This window comes from Manis pentadactyla, chromosome 7 (genome assembly GCF_030020395.1).
Source record: "Manis pentadactyla isolate mManPen7 chromosome 7, mManPen7.hap1, whole genome shotgun sequence".
Taxonomy (NCBI): Eukaryota; Metazoa; Chordata; class Mammalia; order Pholidota; family Manidae; genus Manis; species Manis pentadactyla.
The window spans coordinates 71,566,684-71,590,520 of NC_080025.1; the positions used below are offsets into that span (position 1 = coordinate 71,566,684).

The following is a 23,837-nucleotide window of genomic DNA, read 5'->3' on the forward strand; positions in this document are numbered from 1 at the left end:
GGGCTAAATCCGAAACATCGATCAGGTGCCTGTATAGACCTTCTTCACAAGGTTCTCCCGAACTCCCCACTTGATGAACTAATGACCCTCCTTCAGGCCTTACCAGGATACTCCCCACACTGTATTGTAAAAAGTGGTATTTGTTCAACTGTATCTGTGAGCAGGCACCGCTTATACCCCCGCGGTCCATGGCCGTGTCCCTGTGTTTAGCCAACTATCGGGCACACAGTAGGTCCTCAATATTTGCTGAGTGATTAACTTGCCATGTACTCTTAAGGGTATGATTCCCTGCTAATAATTAGGTAACTACTAGATTGTGGGAAACGTTATGACAGTTCTTTGAGGACCAAGCAGGTGAATACCAGCTCCCGCAGCGGTAAGGCTGGATGTCCTCCGTTCCAGGAGGTGTGCAGGCGATGGCCTCTCTCTTTCGCCCTTGCGCTCCCTTGGCTCTTCAGGCTGTAGAGCACCTCGTGGTCACAAGGTAGCGATAGTCCGCACGGTCGTGGAGACGAGCGGAGCGCGGAGAGAGAACTACATTTCCCAGACGACTCTCGTGCGCGCGCCTCTGCCCGCGCAAGAGGGGCGAATGCACTAGGCGCTGCGCTCCCTGCCGAGCTCGTCGCCCGCCCGAGCCTTTGCCACGGGATGAGGTGGGAGGCGCTAGAAACCACTTAGCTACAGCCAAGCGCCCAATGCAGCACTCGCTCGCTCCCCCCGCCAGCGGAAGCGCCCGCGGAGCACAATGCAGCACTGAGGCAGCGCCGCGGCGGAACCTGCAGCGCCACGGCCGCCGCAGCACCGGCCCGGGTTGGGAGCGGGCGGCCAGGCCAGCCGCGGGGCGCGGCGCGGGGGAGCCGGACCTGGCTGCTCGGGCATGAGTTGCTGAGCGTTTCCCACCCGGCGGCCGGCGGCAGCACCATGCAGGCGGCGGCGGCTGCGTCCGTGCCCTTCTTGCTGCTCTGTGCCGTGGGGACCTGCCCCCCGGCGCGCTGCGGCCGGGCAGGTGAGTTAGCCACCCTCCGTGGATTCCGGACGTACCGTTTTCCGGGAAGCTCTGTGGCTCTCAAGTGCACTGTAAATGGGCATCCCCATTTCCCGAGTGCGCGGGGAAATTTTTTCTTTGGAAGGGTGGTGAGAAGTGAAGCAAAAATACATGTGTGGGGGCGCGCGGATGCATTAGAAACCTCCGGTCAAAAGCCTGTTTTCATCTGAAGAAGAGTGCGGAGGATGGGAAAGGGGTGCTGTGCTTCTGGGCCCCGATCCTGGATGATTTCAGAGGAGCTGGTTCAAGGTTCTCCGGTTGGTGTCTCCGCGTCCTTCCCAGACGGGTCCGGGAGGGAGGGGGCGGTGGGGTTTGCCCAGGGCACTCAGACCGCAGGACGGACGAGTGCGGGGCCGGGTCACTATTCTCGTCTTCTCTCCCCACTCCTTCCTTACCGCCTTTCTGCCTGGAGGAGACGCCTCTTTTACGGAGCTGGAGAGGAGGGATGAAAACCGCTTCCTGGAGCGCCAGAGCATCATGCCGTTCCGGCTCATCTACCGCTCGGGCGGCCGCGACGAAGCTGGGCACGACGCCCTCGACACGCGGGTGCGGGGCGACCCCGGCGGCGGGCAGGTGAGAGGCGCAGTCAGGGGGGTGGTCGTCCGAGCGGCCCGGTCCTCCGCCTCCCCGCGTTTGCTTTCGGTTGCCCTGGAGATGCAATGTCTTCGGTGAAATGAGCGCAATCCTAATGCTCCCTGTGTAAAAAAGAAGGGAAAGGAGGGTACAAGACCCCCAAAGAACCCCAGAGCGGGGGCTTTGCCCGAGAGGAGTTTGGGCGGGCTGCCTCCAGGAGGGCGGCAGCCTGAGAGCAGGGGTGGAGATCTCTTCCCTCTGCCAAGCAAAAGCCTAGCAGCGGCAGAAGGGATCTATTTGCGCACGATTTGCATCATCATTGTTGTGGCAGTGGTTGTTGTAATCTTCAAAAAGGAGACTTTATAAGAGATTTAAAGCAAGGTGGGTACTGTCGAAAAATGGAAAAAACAAGCCTAGGCATCCCAGCCTAAACTCGGACCGTAAAAACAAGCTGAACTGCCGGGCTCTGCGCTCTCTTACTTGTGGACACAAGAGATGTACCCATTCACCTTCACCTGACCGGAAAGGCGTCCCTCTCCCCCTTTCCTTTGTTGGTGGGCAGCCCTTTTGGTGTAATTAGGGCTGTGTTGTTTATTCGGCATTTCTAAATTACGTTTTAAAAAATATCTAAGCTTCTCATATAACCATATTTAGATACTAGTTACCCATATTTAGACCGCACATCCACAGATACTCTTGAACATTATTTTGAATTTACTAGTTGATTTAAGTAAATATACTGGGACTCTGTAAACATTTTTTGTGTTTATATACATCAACCTGGAAACCAGTTCACCCACCTGAAAGTGTACATATTAGGATAGAACTTGTTCATGTGGTTGAAAATTTTGTAAACTTTGCTAAAGCCAAAGCATGCTGGTCATGTTCACATGCATAAATACATTCATTAATACTTTGAGCATATCTTGATGATGTAATAGTCATGGTAATATATCTGTGCAAAATATGGAAAAATAGCAAAATATTATTTGTATCTGTATTTGTAACCAAATGCTTACTTCTGTTAAAAATTTAATCTAAGATAGAAATTAATTCAAAGCACTATAGTAATATCCACTGAAGTTAGATTATTGTAGTAGGAAATCTAATATGCCAAGCCAAGCTTTAATGGATTCCATTATTTGAATTAATGTTTTGAGAATACCTATTTCCCTTTTCCATTTCGACCTGTTTCTGTAGCAAAACTGAAGCAGCAGGGGATACTGTCTTATTTTTCAAAAAAAATTAGAATTACTTCTCTGGAGGAATATTCTCACATCTTTCACCACTTTTAATTATATAAAATGTCCAACACCCACAGAAGTAGACAGAATATTATAATGAATCCCCAGGGTCAGCAATTAGCAACTCAAAACCAATCTTGTTTCACCTATTTCCTATTTTCTTCCCCTTCCTGTATTATTTTGAAGCAGATTATTTCATTTCATTCATAAGAAGTGCAAATTTCACTATGCGCCTCTAAAGGATTCTTTTAAAAATGTAACCATGTTATTATCACATCTAACAAACATATTAAATATTGAATATATAAATGTGTTAAGTATTATGTAGTAAAGTAAATATATGTAAGTATAATACATATATATTTAAATTTGCCTGTTTGATTCAGGACCCAAATAATGTCTGTAGACTGCAATTAGTTAATTTTTTTGTTTTTTTAAGTATCTTTGAATCATGGTTTTTCCCACTCCATTTCCTTGGTTTCTTCTCCTTGCAATTTATCTGTTGAAGACATGGGGTCTTTCATCCTGTAGAGTTTCCCAGAGTCTGAATTTTTACTGACAGCCAGCTCTTTAAAGAAAATCACAAAGACATTCTTGGAGGGCAGGGGAGACAGAAGGAAGCAGAGATTCAGAAAAGGAAGGCTGCAGGATTGAACCTTGAAGCTTCCAGGGTGTCTGCCTGGTGCTGATAATGTTTTCAGGTACCCTCTGCCCTTCTGTGTTGGCAAAAGACCACCACTTTTGGAAAACAGGCTGTCCTCCTTTTCTCCCCATTTATGGAGCACCATTTCTGCAGATTCTGGTTCATAGGCCTCTGTGTAGTTTCCGCTTCTGACAATAGTAAACCTCCCATTTGGGAAGAATGACTGGCTTTTGGTGAGGTGTGAAAGAATTGCTAGGATGTGGGTTAAATAGCATGAGTAGATTATGAATTCAAGTCAGAAAGGAAAGTGAAGATACTGTCTTGTCATCAAAGTAATTTTTACAAGCAATTATCTCAGTGCTAGGCACATAGTATGATACGCATAATACATCTGGTTGGATATCTGGGTCACCTGGGACCTTTGCAGTTTACCATGCTCCTTAAATTACAGTTTGAAATCATTGACTCTTTTCTAGGACTGTATCTGTCAGTTAGAGTTGTATAGACTTAGTTGCCATATGCCAACTTTCCCCGCAGTAAGGAAACTAAGGAGTTTTCCTGCATTTTGCCATTCCTAGTTTCTTTAAAGGCTGTCATTGGACCAGAAAACACAAGTTGATTGTATGTGGTCCTTGTTATATCTTTGGTAATTAAAGAGAGAGAATTTATGGCATCTTGGCTGCCCATAGGTATTTTAGCATCTTCTCTACTTCAGAAATAAAAGTAGGGTGTTGTTCTGTCAACTGACAAGGCTTACATATATTCATTTGTTGATTTGTTTATTTAAAAGTCATTTATTTACTTGAGCTCATACTGTATACCAATTTTTGTGCAAGGCCTTGAGGATTTAGAGATAAAAGGCATAGTTCTAGCCTTTAAGGAATTTGTAGACAAGTGGGAAGATGGGTGAATAGTTAAGCAGTTACGCTCTGCACTTCTCTGATTTTCTGGCAGTGATCACAGATAGCTGTGGAAGCCAAGAAGACACAGTACTTAACCCAGGGGAGCAGTCAGGGCAGGTTCTCGGGGACAAGGTGCTGTCCGAGCTGTGTTTTGAGGGTGAGTAGGAACTGGCCAGATTAAAGGGAGCAGATGGGCATATCAAACAGAAGAAGCAGCAATTGCACAGGCATGTGGGAATCAGGACACATTTTTGTTAACTGCAAATAGTTGGAATTTCAGGGACAGAGGACGCAAAATGAGAAAGCAGAGTAGATGTTGCGGCACCTTCATGACTGACTGAGGAATTTGGACTTTGTCCTGAAGGCAGCTGAAGGATTTTAGAAAAGAATGTTAACTGACCTGATTCATGTCACTGTGGGGTAATCCTAATTGTTAGAAATGAATTATTTTAATTTCAGAGGGTAAGTGAATGTGGTTTTTCACTTTAAGTTATTGGTAAATGCTGATTCACATACTCATTAATCTTCATAAGAACTTAGTTACTAAGTATACTGAAAATACTGTATGAGTGGGTTAATACTTATAAAGCACTTAGAATAACACTGGGTATATTGTAAACACTGTATAAATTTTCATTAAATAACCTTAGCTCCTTCAGGCTGCTTGAGTACTATTTAGAAATTTTATGACATCACTTTAATGCAAAATGGTGCCCTAATTACCTAAATTTAACACATTCCCAGAAGTAAGTTACAAACTACTACAATTTACATAACCAAGTAGAATCTAACAGTCCTAGAGGTGGAGGAGACCTTATAGGTCATCTAACCTAATTCAGGAGTTGCTTCTCACCTGATAAGATAAAGCCCTTGCTCGGAGGAAGGAAACCAGCAATGTATTACTTAATGTTTCAGAAAGGTCACAAGAACTATGGTATAAAACACCTTAATTTTACACTTTTGAAGTGTATTTGTTTCAGTTTCAACACTAAATGGAACAGAACACTTATTTTTTGGAAGACATTTTCACTTTAGTTCTGTAGAAATACAATTTCATTGGTGTGATATAATAATTCTGTTGATATGAGGCCTTTACCTTTACTACATGGCCAGTTACTTGAATGCAAACTTTACTTTTCATCCCAAGTGGGATGACTGGCCCCCACTGAAGCTTATTATCCCATAAGGTCTTAGAAATGATAGTCCAAGAGGTATTTGATTGAGGGTAACCTTGTTATCTTCAAGGTTAAGTCAGAAGTAATTTCAGTCCTGTAAAAATAACAGTACTATAATATTCAAAATAATCCAGTCTTTCTTCTGACTTGAAATCATTTGTGCTGAAGGAACTGTGTGTTTGCAGATGAAAGAATACATTTTTTTAGCTGAACACCCATCCAGGCAGGATATCACGTACTGAGTCTTACTGATGGTTTCATCCTGTTGATTATGTAATTGCTATTTTTAAGGATAAGCATCTTAATGGTTGCTCCTTTTTTGCTAGCCAAGCATGACAGATTTACTTTAGCACTAAAGATAGGTTGTTTGGTGGTTTATTTTGTTGTGTGGTCACCCCATAAATTTTCAATAATTTGTGTTTCACCCAGTGATTACATTTCTCTACAGCATCAGAATTTCTGTTTGTCAGAAGTCGTCGTTGTCAGTGAATAGATGGGGCACTTTTTTCTTTCTTTCCCTGGAAAGTATTGTAGCTTCTCAAAAGTGGTCAGGTGCCAAGAACATATTTACAGTTTTTCATGGTTTTGATAGCTGGTAAAGGGGAATATGCAAGATATAGCAAAAGTTTGCTCCATTTTTATGAATATATTTATCCATATGCCTAAGTCTGAGTGAGCTGTACTTAGAATTGTGCTGTTTCACCTGGGAGCACTGAGTCAGCTTGACTGTAAATTGTCCGCAGTACTGCTTCTCTGGCAGAAAAGGACTCCTAGGAATTACAGCTTTATAAGTATTTTGCAAGGATAGCACAAACATGTTTTTTTTTTCTTAATGTGCATTTGTTAAACCTAAGTAGCTCAATATTGATGAAGTTTTGCCACCAATTAAAACTTTGCTCTGCTGCTATTGTTATGCCTGAATCGCAGCGAGTCCCAAGAACCACCGGAGGACTCAGCACGTAAAAACAAAGAGCCTTTATTAAAGCAGAACAAGCTCGAGCTTGGGCACCCAACCAGCCCGACGCAGCGGGACTTAGTTCAGGAGCCCCTGTGAATGTTACAACAGGATTTTTATGCATTCAAGAGGTACTTTTCACCTATTAAATGTTAAATGGCTTTATATTTTCCATTCTCACTCTCAAGATAATAGAAATGAAGCATTTTTGCTGTGTTCTGCAAGCTTCTTCACTACTATATAACTTTAAAAAAATATTTTCAAGTGCTGCAAGATAGATGTAGTTCCACTAAAATGACATCTAAAGAAATATTGGTAGCCATCCATATTCCTATGTCTTTCTCCAAGACAAGACACAAACTATCTTTTGTGTCTACCCAGTACTACTGAACTCACAGCTTCCTGCTCTCACTAAGACCCCACCAGAAAGCAGGCCACCTGTCATGTACATCTAGGAGCGGCTCTAATCATTAAAAATGGTAGAACATTTAGCAGTCTTTGAAAAATGAGAAATAAAACAAGAGTGTTTATCAACCCATAAGCTCCTAAATTAAGTCATTCATAGTTTTCCATGTGTAGCTATAAAGAAGTAAAGAAAGTGAGCTGTAGAAATAGCTTCAGAGTCTCAAATGTCCAAACATTCAGATAAAACAGATACCTAATCAGTAATAACTCAAATGATAGCTTCTGTGAACATCTAGTTGGATGTGTTTACTTGGGGAATAAAAGTACTAGAAAGCAAATATGGAGAGAAAGATTTAAAAATAAGAATATTTGTTGAATATTTACCACATACCAGGCACTGTACTGATTTACGTGCATTATCTCTCATAATGAGATAGATATAATTACATAGCCATTTTATAGATAAGGAAACTGAGGCCTAAGGAAGCTAATTAACCTGCCCAAGATCATATAACTAGTAAGTAGTAGAATTGGGAAAAGAATTGTTGAAGAAACTGTTAGCGAGCCACATAAAGTAATCCTTATGTAATCTTTACTACTTCTTTACCCATTCATTTCTGTGTTGGAACAAACCTAACATTTCTTTATGAAACTCTTGGCCCTGGCTGGGCCTCCTCCTCTGCTAATTTCTTCAGGGAAGAATTGTTGTCATGTTTAGTACTTGTTATATGTCTTCACTTCTAGAAAGGGATATAAAATTTCTATTTCTATGTTAAGAGATTCTTTTAGCCGCATGGGAATATCTCAATCTACATGTAAACAGCAGCAGAGGTTATTTGCACTCTGAGTACTTGTTGGAGTTTAATCTGCCAGAAATTCATTTAAAGGAAATTATTTACGGAGAATTATCATCTGTTCCTTCACAGTGTACTGGCCTCAGCTCCAGAGATTCTGGGGTGGGGGGTATTTTAAGAAATCCTCCCAGGAGATTTCAGTTTGCATCCAGGGCTGAGGAGTTCTGTGTATTTTATCTTACGATTAAAGACTTTTTTTTCCTTAATTCTCTTTGGATTTCAGTTAGTCATAAGACAGTTTGATATCTGAATTGGTATTGGTATCAGTTTTCTCAGTCATTTTCCGTGACCTCTTCAATCACCTAAATGATATTTAAAAGTAAGAAATATTCGTGCAAAACAAGTTGGAGTGTTAAATGAAGTCTTGGAGAATATCAGGCATGGTGTCTCATCAGGACCAAGAGGAGAGATTTGTCCTGTAACTGTGTTTCCTCCCTTGAGTTGGATCCCAAAATTTAGCGACAAATTGTGCCCTCTCGCAAAGCCAAAGGCACAGCTTGGGAGCAGCTACATCTGGCTCATCAGCATACCCCTTTCAGCATCCCCATTTCAGCTCAAAAGCCGTCTGAAATATCTCTTGACTCGTGATAATTTATCAATCTGGGAAGTCATTTCTGTGCACATTTTCATATGCATGTTTTACTTAGATTAATATACATCTGCAGGCTTAAAAATAGTAATCTCAGGCCCCACCCTGGACACTGTGTGTGCGCTGGCCAGGCAGAGGCTACGGTGTCAGGTGTGCTCCCCTTCCCCAAAAGAAATCTCACAGAGGTTTCCTCTGTCCACTTTTGTAAAGTAGCCCCCCTGCATCCCCTTCTTACAACAGCTCAGCATGCCATTGTCTCGCTAGCGCTTGTTATCATTTGATGTTCTATTTAGGCTTGCTTATTGCCTTCCTTCTAAGTGCTCTGAGAACAGAGATCTTGCCTATTTGTTTGCGATGTATTCCACTGCTTAGAACAGTGCCTGGCACAGGGCAGGTGCTTAATGAATATTTATTGAAGTAATAAATTTTCCTTTTCCCCCAGTTTCTTCATCTGCTTAAAAATTATATTTTATCTTGCAAATGTCCATGTAAATACCCTGAAATTCTTTTGGGAACATAGTAGGGGAAAAAGTCATGAGTAATTTAAATATTGAATTTATAGCCCCTTTTAATGATTACAATTATTTTACACATAATTAAGACAGAGTTCAGTGTGCTATTTAAAAATACAAATACTTCATATATGAAAAAAGATTTTAGACTTATAGCTGTCCTTTACTTCTGATTTCATCATCTGAGTTGCTTTTAAGATAGAAATCTGTTTTTTCCCCAGAACAGACTATTATATGTAATTTGATTTTGGAAATAAAGTAAAACTTGCTGTACCATGATCCAGAAATATCAGCAATTATAACTGGGAAGAGAAGGAATAAAGAACTTAATCCACCCCCCCAAAATCTGTTTGCATTGAAGAGATTTTTCAGATTTGTATGTATCAATATGAGTAAATCAACATTTTTCTTCTCCTTTTTAAAAATTAATTTTGTACCAGGGTACTTCAGTACTTAGCAGCAGTTGCCTTTTTGTTGCATTTTTTTTGCCCAAATAAAGAACATTACATAATTCTTTGAAGATGGGAAATCAATGATGCTTTCTTGAAGACAGGCCTCAGGAGCTCAAGTTTTGCAGGTGGTTTTAAAATGTTCTACCTGAGGCGGTATAACTGGTTGATGGTTTTCTTAGACCACATGTTCTATTTGACACTGACTCATCTCTCTAGCATTTACCTCTAGTTGGTCAATTGCTCTTCTTCCTTCTTTATTAATTTATTTTTTCAGTTTGCCTTCTAAGTAGGCTTGTTTGGAAGAAATTTCCTCCACTGGTGGGGTCAGGATGTTGGAGGCAGGCCGTAACACACAGTTTGCTTAAGCTTTTCTCTGAGAGGTTTCTCTTTTTTTGGATTAGATAGCAAGATAATGCAGAAAGAACTGCCACTTCATAGAACCTGAGATGTCTATGGATTCGCCTGTGGATTTTTAATGCCTTTGGAATATCCTGTCAGGATCTGCCCAGGAAGTCAGCTGTGGAGCCTCAGTGGGCCTAAGTAGCAGTCAAGGTCATGCACAGTGGAATGAGTCTAGGAGGCTGGAGTAACTGTTGGCTGAAGGCTGATCTCGGGTCATGAACATGGGCGACTGTGGGCAGAAGGGTGGAGAAAGGTGAGGCTCAGGGAAATGAGAAACCGGTTAGAGAGAGAAGATAATGGTTTCTCTGGGCCAGGGCAGGCCCGTAAGCTTCTGGCTCAACCAGGGAGTCTGAGGAACTAAAACCATCCGGGTTTTGGCGGTTGGCTCCACTCTTGATCTAAGTCTAGTGTTTTTTAAAGGGGAACTTGTATTTTTTAACCAGACTTGCTCTGATGGCATCTGAACTGTTTTCATCTCCCCGAGCTTTATGTGGCTCAGAGTGAAGAACAATTTCTTCTTCTTTTCTCCTTTTCCTTCCTCTCTGTTCCCTCCCGCTTCCTCATTTTCTCTTCTTTATTTCTTATTCTTCCTCCCTCTTCTTCTTCCTCCATCTTATTTTTCATTTGTCTTTTCTAAAGGTCTGCAGGCTAGTGGGAGAGGGCTTTAAAGGGCTCACTCTTCTCTCCATTTCATGCTGTGCTTCTCTTGGGTCAAGAGATGAGGCTCCTATAAAGACTGAGTTCCTACTTCATGCAAGAGTTGATGCTCTGAAAAAAGTGTGTACAAAATGAGTAGCAGGCTCATTTTGAATGGCATGTGGTCTGTGGTCAATAAATGTATGTTAATGATCAAAGAGTCCTTGTAAGTGGGAGTTTGGAAAATGTGTTCTTAATGGAATGGATAATTGTGGTGTCCATCTCTGTTTGCCATAAAAAGTGGGTTATTTTCAAGGTGAATTTGGTATTACCTGCAGTTTGGCAGTGGTTAGGAGTGCTTTCCATGAAAACTTAAGGTAAACGTTTAATCTAAGAATGAGAATTTTTTTTTTTTACAGATGCACTTACAAATTTAACCTTATGCTAAATAATTAAGCCATGGTTTCTTATGAAGAGTTTTATTGACTTTGATAGAAACTTAAACATCACTGAAGATGATGAAAGTTTTGATTCAGGACTGCAAAACTGATCTCGAATGTTATGGTCTTGTACAGCTGGTTTAGTTGCAAATACTCATTGCACTTTTAAAAGCTTATCTCCTCATTGAAGTACCTTAAAACCTGGGCAGATATCAATTGATAAGGAGATAAAAATTCAGGTAGTGTTCATTGCTGTCTCCAAAGTGTAAGCCATTTCTGACTGGGTGAGTAAGTAGAGGTAAGGCTATTTCAAACCATGGGGTAGAGCAGTTTGTATTGTTTCTCAAAATCCTCTAGGATAAAAAGGTGGGGTAGGGGGAGAGGGGAGGGCATATTGGTGCCAAGACACTGAGAATTCTCATTTAATTGAATTTCTAAGGTTGGTTTAGTATGTGTTCTTCTATATATGTTCTTCTAATGATGTTCTTATACTATGAAATCTCCTTGAGGTAGATTAACTGAGTTGTTCAGAGGACATTTCTTAAATGTTCTGATTGTGAAATCATTAAGTTTGTTGTTGTGATAGGGTGTTGGGTAAAAATTTATTTTATTCCAATTTAATTGTACAGGAAAATATGGAGTGAAGGCACTCATCCTCATCTTCCACTTTCCTTCCTTCTCAGCATTGAGCCCAGAGCCTTGTACCTGACAAGGCCCAGCAAGCAGCGTTGGCTGGGTGAGGTCCCCAGTGCCATGAACATGGAGAGTGCTGGTCCAGTCGTAGGCCCCAGAACCCTCTGGCTGTACCAGGCTTTTCCTGGTCAGTCATTTCTTTTTTCTTCATTTCTTTCTTCATCTATTGGTGCAGCTCTGGCACTTTTCCTGTGACCGCTTTCCATTTGCTATTGTCCTGTGAACATGGCCTTGCTCTGTCCACTTTCCCTAGGACCCTGGGTTTATTTTGTATTTTTTTCCCCCCACTCTATTTCTGTCAAATGGCTCTTTTGCTCTTAGCAACTAAAGTAAAAACAAGTCTCTGAAAGGTTACTTACACCCAGTGTTGAGAATATTGTGCTGTACATTGCCGGGCTTAATTATTTTGGGATTTGAAAAATGTGTCATAGTTCAACGAGCTATCCATTTTATCACTTACCTTTAAACCTGTTTTTCATTTTGTTTTTGTTTTTGTTTCTGTGTGGTTTTCCTTTTTTCTCTTTGATTTTGTTCCCCTTAAATTGTCCCTCATTCATTTTCTTCTTTGGCTATGGATTGAAGTGTCCCTTCTGCTCTTTACTGCTGGAATAATCATCTTTCTAAAATCATTCTCCTTGTTTTCATTGTTCATAGTCTCCTGGATTTGAACTCTGAGTTATGTGCTCAGCCCATCCTCCACACTTTCTGAGCATGTCACTTCTCAAAGTCTTCCAATGATCTGTTGTTATATGATTTGGACTCAGTATTAAGGAATGGTAAGACAGGTGTACTAAAACTTGCCTCATAGGCTTGTCATCAAATTGTTCTTGCTTCTGTGTGTGTTGGTGGCCCACGGGGGTGCTGGGGCGGGGATGGGAACACTGCTAACTTGGGTGTGTTATGGAAGGTGTCCCCATGAAATAGACTGTAGTCTTGGGCTGGAGCTTGGTCATTCATATATGCCAGTGTTGGCTTACTGCCTAGCACTGTGCCTGATGCATAGCTGATAATTCAGCAAATACTTGTGGTCTGCTTTTGTTTCAATTTTTTTGTGTCAGAGATGCTGAAAAAATGTCCTGTGAACATTTATGTTACTGATTTTATGCACTTTGGATGTGTTTCCAATAGTTAGAACGTTTATTTCCTCTGGATCATTCAAATATTTTGTTGGGATGGGTTTCAGAGGAGCATGAGCCTCCTTCCACACTTCTGCCTTATCTCTGACCTCGTTCTTCCTCATCTCCCACATCAATGCTATTGGGCCAGCCCAGCAGAGCCACCCTGTACGTGGGGCGCCCAGGTTCTGTGAGGATCCCATTACTGTGAGCAATCTGAGCCCTCCTGCTTCCAGTCTGAGGCAGGGTTTGGTCGGAAAGGCAGGGCCGTGATGAGGAGGAGAGAGACCACCAGAGAAAGTGGTGAGAACTCAGTGCTTGGTGTACTGACATCCTGCCACATAAAGCCGCTTTGCTGTCTCTCAGCTGCTTTAATCACTGTGACAAAATCATTCGTGTCAGTTTATAGCCCCATCGCTCCCAAAAAAGATAAATCCAAGCTATTTAACCTCTGTGTGTGATTCTATCCACTATTTGCCCCCTGGAGCTGCATTTTCTTTAAGACAGTGATGTATGTCTTCTGGGAGAGTGACAGAGAGTATTTTTGATGGATCTGAACTCATATGACATGTTCAGCCAAGGTGTTCTTTGATGTTTGTTCTTGGAATTTGTATTTTATTTTTTTTGACTGTGGTTTTGAACTAAAAACATCCTTTTTTTTTCTTTTACCCTCTGTAGGTAAGCCCACATTAACTTTCTTTTATAATACTGTTTCATTTCAATTTTTCTCTAGTTTCTACCTCTCTTTAATGAGTTAATATAAAATATTTACTTTGTTTTTTTAGAAGGTAGCTATTACCCCGTATAGTACTATTACTCCATGAAATCTGCATGCCTTTACAAAATCTGGACTCTGATTTAAATCAGAAAAACACCACTGCAGAATAGTTACTTTAGAATAAGTGGAGACCCCAGGGAAGGGTGACTGACGCTCTAAACTGATTTCAAGCATTTATATTTGAGTATGCATGAAGGACGTGAAAGCAGTTTTAAGATCAGAAAAGAAAATAAGGGCGTGTGGTAGGAAAGAGGTCCCACATCAAAATATTAAGATTAAGTCACTGTCTAATAGATACTAACTGTTTAACAGTTTTATGACTTCAGCTGACCTACTGTAATCTCTCAGGAATAAAATAATTCATATTTTAATCATATATACATATTTTACATAGGAGCTTTATGCAAATATAATTTGCATACCATAGAATTCACTCATTTAACAATAATGAACGACTTAGAAGTTTTTTAATGTAACCAGTTGTGCAACCATCACCACAGTCAATTTTAAAATGTTTTCATCACCCCAGAAAGAAACATATTCTTCAGGCTGTTTGCCACACTGCCTGATCCCAGTCCCAGCTTCTGCAGCCACTAATCTACTTTCTGTGTCTATGGATTTGCCTCTTCCAGACACTTTTATAAATGGAATCATACACTATGTGGGTTCTTGTGGCTGGCCTCTTTCATTTAGTATGTTTTCAAGGTTCATCCACATTGTAGCATGCATTATTATTATTATTTTTTTTTTAAAATTTTTTATTATGTCATGATTGATATACACTCTTATGAAGGTTTCACATGAAAAAACAATGTGGTTACTACATTTACCCATATTATCAAGTCCCCACCCATACCCCAATGCAGTCACTGTCCATCAGTGCAGCAAGATGTAGCATGCATTATTACTTCATTCCTTTCCACTGCTGAATAATATTCCACTGTGCATCAACTCACCTGGAGATTTGGGCTGTTTCTACTTTTTTGGGAATTGTGCATAATGCCGCCATGAGGATCTTGTAAAAGTTTTTGTATATACCCTGAAAAACACACACACACTCCAAAGAACAAAACAAGTGTGTTATGAAACAATACCTACCCTTAATACATGCAGTTGTATATTCTTCATTCTACTGTGCTCTTTGTCATTTTCCAAAACCTCTTGCCCATTGTGCACTAAAGTGAATTCAGAGCTCTCTAATGGGTCATGATCCAAACTACAGTTTTTAAAAGTGTCCTGTAGGGTTCCTCACAGGGGCACCTAATACCTATAAGGCAACTCTTTCTTTGGGCAGCTCTGGTTAAAAAGATTTTAGAAAGTTGAGTCAAAATGTGCCTCCTTGCAACTCTCATAATATTTCTTGTAGTTTTTCTGGCAACGGTATTAGCGATATCTGTACAGATGTGTCCCTCAGCCCCTAGCAGTTAGGTGGGATCTATGAAATCCACCATGTGAGGGTGCTTGTGAAAATTTCTTGAAGGCAATTCTTTGTTACTTTTTGTAATTTTAAAAAGATTACATTTCAAAGTAATTGAAACATACCAAAAAGGTAGATAGAGTAACATAACAGACATTCTTGTACTCACCAACCAGAATCAATACAACATAGTAGTTTTTATTTTTATTTTCAGATAAACATTATAGACTGAGTGGAGGCCTTCCTGCCTTCCATTTCCCCATCTTTCCCAGAGGGACTGTCACCTTGCAATTGGTGTACATCCATCCTGGCTTTGTTTTCATAGTTTATCTAGATAAATATTTATCCATAAACTATATTAATCTTTTGTGTGTGTTTTATTTATTTATTTTAAATTAATTAATTATTTTTGTTGTCATTAATCTACAATTACATGAAGAATATTATGTTTACTAGAGTCCCCCCTTCACCAAATTCCCCCCACAAACCCCATTACAGTACTGTCCATCAGCATAGTAAGATGCTTGTAGAATCACTACTTGTCTTCTCTGTGTTGCACAGCCCTCCCCATGCCTCCCCCCACATTATACATACTACTCGTAATGCCCCCTTTCTTTTTCCCCACCCTTATCCCTCCCTTCCCTCCCTTTCTCCCCAGTCCCTTTCCCTTTGGTAACTGTTAGTCCATTCTTAGGTTCTATGATTCTGCTGCTGTTTTGTTCCTTCAGTCTTTCATTGTTCCTATAGTCTTTGGGTTTGAGGTGAGTCTCTTGTAAGCAGCATAGAGATGGGTCTTGCTTTTTTATCCATTCTATTATTCTGTGTCTTTTGATTGGTGTATTCAGTCCATTTACATTTAGGGTGATTATTGAAAGATATGTACGTATTGCCATTGCAAGCTTTAGATTCGTGGTTGCCAAAGGTTCAAGGTTAGCATCTTTAGTATCTTACTGTCTAACTTAACTCACTTATTGAGCTATTTTAAACACTATCTGGTCATTCTTAATTTTTCTCCCTTCTTATTCCTCCTCCTCCATTCTTTATATGTTGGTTGTTTAATTCTGTGATCTTTTGTGCTTCCTTTAACTGCTTTTGTGGGTAGTTGATTTTTTTTTGCCTTTAGTCAGTATTTGGTTGGTCTGCTTTCTTTGCTGTGATTTTATTTTCTCTGGTGACATCTATTTAGTCTTAGGAGTGCTCCCATCTAGAGCAGTCCCTCTAAAATACCCTGTAGAGGTGGTTTGTGGGAGGCAAATTCCCTCAACTTTTGCTTGTCTGGGAATTGTTTAATCCCTCCTTCACATTTAAATGATAGTCGTGTGGATACAGTATTCTTGGTTCAAGGCCCTTCTCTTTCATTGCATTAAATATATCATGCCATTCTCTTCTGGCCTGTATTGTTTCTGTTGAGAAGTCTGATGATAGCCTGATGGGTTTCCCTTTGTAGGTGACCTTTTTCTTCTCTCTAGCTGCCTTTAAAACTCTGTCCTTGTCCTTGATCTTTGCCATTTTAATTATTATGTGTCTTGGTGTTGTCCTACTTGGGTCCTTTCTGTTGGGAGTTCTGTACACTTCCATGGTCTGATCGATTATTTCCTCCCCCAGTTTGGGGAAGTTTTCAGCAATTATTTCTTCAAATACACTTCCTATCCCTTTCTCTCTCTGTTCTTCTTCTGGTACCCCTATAATGCGGATATTGTTCCTTTTGGATTGGTCACACAGTTTTCTTAATATTGTTTCATTCCTGGAGATCCTTTTATCTCTCTGTGTCAGCTTCTATGCGTTCCTGTTGTCTGGTTTCTATTCCATCAATGGCCTCTTGCATCTTATCCATTCTGCTTATAAATCCTTCCAGAGATTGTTTCATTTCTGTAATCTCCTTCTGGACATCATCCCTTAGCTCTTGCATATTTCTCTGCAGCTCCATCATCATGGTTATGAGCTTTGTTTTTAATTCTTTTTCAGGAAGACTGGTTAGGTCTATCTCCTTCTCAGGGTTTGCCTCTGTGATCTTGGTCTGCATCAATTTCTTCTGCCTTTTCATGGTGATAGATGTATTTGTGGAGAGCGGGCGCGTTGTTGGGTAAGAGAAAATCCCTTCTTGCCAGTTTGTGGACTTCCTCTCCTGGGAGAACAGCGGCCTCTAGCGGCTTGTGCTGGGCAGCTGCGTGCAGACAGGGCTTCTGATCAGCCCTAAGGGGCTGCTATGGAGTTAGTGCTGCAGTTGCTGTGGGCGTGGCCTGCCTCAGGCTGCTTTCCCAATATGGCAGAGCCGCGTCGGAGGGGGAACAGGTAGGAGGCTGTTTATCGTGGTGAGGGGCCTCCGCGCTGCACTGCGCTGTGGGGGTTCGGGTGCCCAGAGTTCCCTGTGATTCCCAGCTGCTGGGCTAAGTGTCCCGGGGTGCTTCCGTCCAGCTGTGGGGTCCCTGTTCCTTTAAGACTTTCAAAAAGCACTCGCTTTTCTTTGTCCGGGTGCGCGGGCTGCTGCGGGGTCCCGCTCACAGGTCTTGCTCTCCTGTTTCCCTGGTTTCCAGCACCCCACGCACGCACTGTGTCTGCGCTCTGGTGTGGATGGCTGGGGCTGGGTGTTTAACAGTCCTGGGCTCCCTCTCCTTCCCCGCTCTGACTCCTCTCCTCCCTCCAGGAGCTGGGGGCAGGGGTGCTCGGGTCCCGCCGGGCCGGGGCTTGTATCTACCCCCTTCGCGAGGCGCTGGGTTCTCGTGGGTGTGGATGTAGTCTGGCTGTTGTCCTGTGTCTTCTGGTCTCTCTTTTAGGATTAGTTGTATTTTTTGTATTTTCAAAATATATATATGGTTTTGGGAGGAGATTTCCGCTGCTCTACTCACGCCGCCATCTTGGTTCTTCTTGTGTGTATTTTAAACGCACATATTTGGTATCCCATACATCCTTTTTCCACTTCTCAACACTTAATTTCCAGTCTCTTATGTTGAGAGAGGTAAAATAATTGAATTTATTCCTTTTTATTAGTCTCTGGCATTCCCCTTTATAAACCCACCATCATTTATTTATTTTTCTATTAAGGGCTTTTATAGATTGTTTCCAACTTTTTTCTGTTGTAAGCAGTATCTGCCATTGATACACACATACTCATGAGTTTCTGTGGGGCATATATTTAGAAGTGAAATTGTTGACTTTTAGGGTTTGTTCATTCTCAGCTTCTCTGCATAATGCAAGATCGCATAGTGATTTAACAATTTATACTCTATCAGCAGTGCATGAGAATTTCTGTATATATCTTCATAACCATTTGGAATCATAAGACTTCTAAATTTCTAACAATATTATGGGTGTGAAATAGCATCTAATTATTGCACTTCTCATTTCCCTGATGACTAACGAGATGGTCCACCTTTGGTGGTCACGTTTCTTCCTTTGAACTCACATGGTTCTCCATTTTTCTACTGGAATACTTATCTCTTTATTATTAATTTATAGGCATTGAAAATATATTCTGGCTTCTCTTCTACTGTTACCTCTATTGTAAATACTTTCTTAAATTTCTGTGTCTTGTCTATTCATTGTCCTCTTTTGTTGTAACAGATTAAAATTTTTTTGATATTACCCATATCAACCCTTTTCTTTATGATTCTTTGTACTTGTGTATTACTTTACTACTGTAGAACCTACTATAGTTTTGGAATAAGTCTTACTCTTCATTGAAACAATTTCCTGATATAGTTTTCTTCCTAAAAAAACATTATAGACTAGTGAGTAAGAGTTGGAGGACCCGGAATTAATTGCACAATTCAAAGCCCACCTTTGCCACCAGCTAACTGTGTGAACTTGGCACATACTTTCTCATTCTACATTTTTACACCAATAAAATGGGAATAAGAATAGTATGCAGCTCATATGTTGTTGCAAGGACTAAAAAAAGATAATTCATGTAGAGTTTATAGCTGAGCATTTGGCATATAGTAAGAGCTCAATAAATGTTTTTTTTTTTTTTTTTTTTTTAGCTCCCATAGTGATCATTTCCTGGTATAAAACTGGTGGTGCCCAGTTTCTTGTGTATACAAATCACCAGATTTCTCTGATCTTTTTCACTAGAGTTGTGATTCCTATCAAATGTGCCAGAGGGTAGGACAGTTTGGCCCCTGGTGCTAATTCTGGGTTCCAGCTGTGGTCTCACTGCACTCTTTCCAGGAATTTAACAAACCAAGTTAATTTTATTGCTTTTTTCTCTTATGTCATATTAGTTCAAACATCAACTGGGATTTCTTTTCTTTTTTTTTTTTTTTTTTTTTTTTTAAATAATTATTTTTTATTGAAGGGTAGTTGACACACAGTATTACATTACATGAGTTTCAAGTGTACAACACAGTGGTAGAACATTTATATACATAATTCTAGGTTCCAGCTATCACCCTACCAGGCTGTTACAATATCTTGACTATATTCCTTATGCTATACATTACATCCCGGTTACTAATTTATTTTACCATTGGAAGTCTGTCCTTCTTTTTTTTTTTTTTTTTTTTTTTTTTTTTTGGTGAGAGCATCTCTCATATTTATTGATCAAATGGTTGTTAACGACAATAAAATTCTGTATAGGGGAGTCAATGCTCAATGCACAATCATGCACAATCATTATTCCACCCCAAGCCTAATTTTTGTCAGTCTCCAATCTTCTGAGGCATAACAAACAAGTTTTTACATGTAGAACAAATTCTTACATAATGAATAAGTTACATAGTGAACAGTACAAGGGCAGTCATCACAGAAACTTTCGGTTTTGCTCATGCATTATGAACTATAAACAGTCAGTTCAAATATGAATACTCATTTGGTTTTTATACTTGATTTATATGTGGATACCACATTTCTCTCTTTATTATTATTATTTTTAATAAAATGCTGAAGTGGTAGGTAGATACAAGATAAAGGTAGAAAACATAGTTTAGTGTTGTAAGAGAGCACATGTAGATGATCAGGTGTGTGCCTGTAGACTATGTGTTAATCCAAGCTAGACCAGGGCAATAAAACATCCACGTATGCAGAAGATTTCTCTCAGAACAGGGGGGGTGAGGTTCTAAGCCTCACCTCTGTTGATCCCCAATTTCTCACCTGATGTCCCCCCTGCGACTGTGCCTGTCTTAGGTTGTTCCTCCCTTGAGGAATCTTACCCGTCTCTGGCTAACCAGTCATCTTCCGGGGCCATACAGGGAAATGTGAAGTTGGTAAGTGAGAGAGAAGCCTTATTGTTTGAAAAAGTTAGCTTTTTACTTCTTTGCATATTTATGCCCTGTGGCTTCTATGCCCAGCATTTGTCTTGAGGTATCTTTACCACTTGGAAGAATTATGACACTCGGTAAATTTGATATGAGGCACGAATTCTATTTAAGGGTTGTAATTAGGAAGGAAGAAGAAAAGCTATAGAAGTAGCAGGCGGAAGAAAACATGGGAAGATTGACTATTTCTTTGACAAATCTTCTTGTAGAGTAACTTCAGCATATATAGGTTTTAAGCTACTACTTAAATTGCGCACACACATTAACATAATAGAAGTATAGTTACATAACCAAAGCATATCTGTAATTACCAGCCATCTGCAGTGAAACCAAGAAAACCAGTTAGGCACCTTAGGCATTTGTGAAAACTTATCTATGATATGGTGGATATTGTCCAACTGAACTTGAACAGTCTGAGAGAAATCAGACAAATTAAAACAACCCATTCCTGGGGACTGTTCACATGCCATATGTTCTTTTAACAGTAAATAGTCTGTAGTTGTAAGAGTTTGGAGCGCTACAATTTGCACTTCTCCAAATTCTTGGTTGAGTTCCAACAGTATAGATCCAGTCAAATTTGTTGTTTTACTGTATGCACAGGCCAGCTTAGATATCTCCTTCCTCATTCCCATGGCAAGTCCAGGAACTGGTGGGATGAGTGCATCTACAGCTGTAGCAGTGCGTGGATCTTTGTTGGGGTTTTTTGATGATCATCTTCTGGCATGAGTCTTCCAGAGAGTGCAGATGTTGGAAGTTCTTTTTCATATCGTATCTTAGTTCATTTTTGGGGTAGCACAATTAGGCTTTGATCCTCTGTATAAACACAAACAGACCCTTTGCCTACACTTTTATATGCCCTTTATACCCTTGTGTAGAACTCGTTGGAGGTTACCACACAGGAACTGCCCTTTTTTTTTTTTTTTTTTTGCTATCACTAATCTACACTTACATGATGAATATTATGTTTACTAGGCTCTCCCCTATACCAGGTCTCCCCTATAAACCCCTTTACAGTCACTGTCCATCAGCATAGCAAAATGTTATAGAATCACTACTTGCCTTCTCTGTGTTGTACAGCCCTCCCTTTTCTCCTACCCCCCCATGCATGTTAATCTTAATACCCCCCTACTTCTCCCCCCCTTATCCCTCCCTACCCACCCATCCTCCCCAGTCCCTTTCCCTTTGGTACCTGTTAGTCCATTCTTGAGTTCTGTGATTCTGCTGCTGTTTTGTTCCTTCAGTTTTTCCTTTGTTCTTATATTCCACAGATAAGTGAAATCATTTGGTATTTCTCTTTCTCCGCTTGGCTTGTTTCACTGAGCATAATACCCTCCAGCTCCATCCATGTTGCTGCAAATGATTGGATTTGCCCTTTTCTTATAGCTGAGTAGTATTCCATTGTGTATATGTACCACATCTTCTTTATCCATTCATCTATTGATGGACATTTAGGTTGCTTCCAATTCTTGGCTATTGTAAATAGTGCTGCAATAAACATAGGGGTGCATCTGTCTTTCTCAAACTTGATTGCTGCGTTCTTAGGGTAAATTCCTAGGAGTGCAATTCCTGGGTCAAATGGTAAGTCTGTTTTGAGCATTTTGATGTACCTCCATACTGCTTTCCACAATGGTTGAACAAGTTTACATTCCCACCAGCAGTGTAGGAGGGTTCCCCTTTCTCCACAGCCTTGCCAACATTTGTTGTTGTTTGTCTTTTGGATGGCAGCCATCCTTACTGATGTGAGGTGATACCTCATTGTAGTTTTAATTTGCATTTCTCTGATAATTAACGATGTGGAGCATCTTTTCATGTGTCTGTTGGCCATCTGTATTTCTTTTTTGGAGAACTGTCTGTTCAGTTCCTCTGCCCATTTTTTAATTGGGTTATTTGTTTTTTGTTTGTTGAGGCATGAGAGCTCCTTGTATATTCTGGACGTCAAGCCTTTATCGGATGTGTCATTTTCAAATATATTCTCCCATACTGTAGGGATCCTTCTTGTTCTATTGATGGTGTCTTTGGCTGTACAGAAGCTTTTCAGCTTAATATAGTCCCACTTACTCATTTTTGCTGTTGTTTTCCTTGCCCGGGGAGATATGTTCAAGAAGAGGTCACTCATGTTTATGTCTAAGAGGTTTGTGCCTATGTTTTCTTCCAAGAGTTTAATGGTTTCATGGCTTACATTCAGGTCTTTGATCCATTTTGAGTTTACTTTTGTATATGGGGTTAGACAATGGTCCAGTTTCATTCTCCTACATGTAGCTGTCCAGTTTTGCCAGCACCACCTGTTGAAGAGACTGTCATTTTGCCATTGTATATCCATGGCTCCTTTATCAAATATTAATTGACCATATATGTCTGGGTTAATATCTGGATTCTCTAGTCTGTTCCATTGGTCTGTGGCTCTGCTCTTGTGCCAGTACCAAATTGTCTTGATTACTATGGCTTTATAGTAGAGCTTGAAGTTGGGGAGTGAGATCCCCCCTACTTTATTCTTCTTTCTCAGGATTGCTTTGGCTATTCGGGGTCTTTTGTGTTTCCATATGAATTTTTGAATTATTTGTTCCAGTTCATTGAAGAATGTTGGTGGTAGTTTCATAGGGATTGCATCAAATCTGTATATTGCTTTGGGCAGGATGGCCATTTTGACGATATTAATTCTTCCTAGCCACGAGCATGGGATGAGTTTCCATCTGTTAGTGTCCCCTTTAATTTCTCTTAAGAGTGACTTGTAGTTTTCAGAGTATAAGTCTTTCACTTCTTTGGTTAGGTTTATTCCTAGGTATTTTATTTTTTTTGATGCAATTGTGAATGGAGTTGTTTTCCTGATTTCTCTTTCTGTTGGTTCATTGTTAGTATATAGGAAAGCCACAGATTTCTGTGTGTTGATTTTGTATCCTGCAACTTTGCTGTATTCCGATATCAGTTCTAGTAGTTTTGGGGTGGAGTCTTTAGGGGGATTTATTTTCTTAAAATTGAATGAGTAACAATGCAGTTCAGTTACTTTGGAATAGAAAACATCTCTGCATTAGCAGAGAGCACTGTAAGTCTGTATTCTGCACAGGACTGTTCCCAGCTGGGAAGTAAGGTAAAGAAAGAAGAGCAGGACACAAAGACGCTAAGAATCAGTGAGATAAAGGTTTGGACTCATAGTTCCCAAACCAGGCTGAGTGTTGGAATCTGTATTTTTAACTGTATTAGAGGACAAGTTGCTTTATTTTAATAGCTTGTTTTACCTTTTTTAAAAACGTTTTATTTGAAGAACTTCAAAAGGCAAAATTCTAACAGAACAGATAGTTGAAGAAGAAAAGCTCCCAAAATTTTATAGAAGGTAGCAGGTATTATAACAAAGTCCATTCTTCTTCTGTGAAAACTTTGCATTTGAAATACATTTATGACAACAATCCTTATTTGAATTTGTTTTTTTATAACAGCTTTATTGAGATATAATTAATGTACCATGAAATTCACACTTTTGAAGTATATAATGCAATGTTTAATATTGTTTTGAATACAGCTTACAGGCACTCTCAGTTCTCTTTTCCCCTTCTGTTCTGGCTCTTCACTTTTTGTCATTCTATTGTCATTGGTCCCACTGTAAACTAGCCGTGGTCCTCAGTTCCATTGTGCCATTTCTTGTTTGGACAGCTTGGCCCAGTGTTAGAAAGAGTTCAGCTCAATGGAAGAACTTCCATTTCCTTGCAGTAGAGTCCATGTTTAATAAATATTTTAACGCTTAATCAATCAGCCATGTGTTC

General features: G+C 40.3%; 1 protein-coding gene across 27 annotated transcripts in view; it reads left to right on the forward strand.

The window, feature by feature from the left end:
- The first annotated feature begins 455 nt into the window (after positions 1 to 455).
- The window catches only part of ADAM22 (ADAM metallopeptidase domain 22), a 238,033-nt gene continuing 214,651 nt past the window's right edge, over positions 456 to 23,837 (forward strand). For 3 of the 27 annotated variants that reach the window (XM_036911803.2, XM_036911801.2, XM_036911805.2), the window contains exons 1-2: positions 459 to 1,006; positions 1,458 to 1,618. In XM_036911803.2, the coding sequence (XP_036767698.2) occupies positions 922 to 1,006; positions 1,458 to 1,618 (246 nt within the window). In that variant the 5' untranslated portion in view covers positions 459 to 921. Of the gene's footprint in view, positions 1,007 to 1,457; positions 1,619 to 23,837 lie in introns of all 27 variants that reach the window. The other 24 variants (XM_036911806.2, XM_036911809.2, XM_036911810.2 and 21 more) reach the window with 14 other exon arrangements.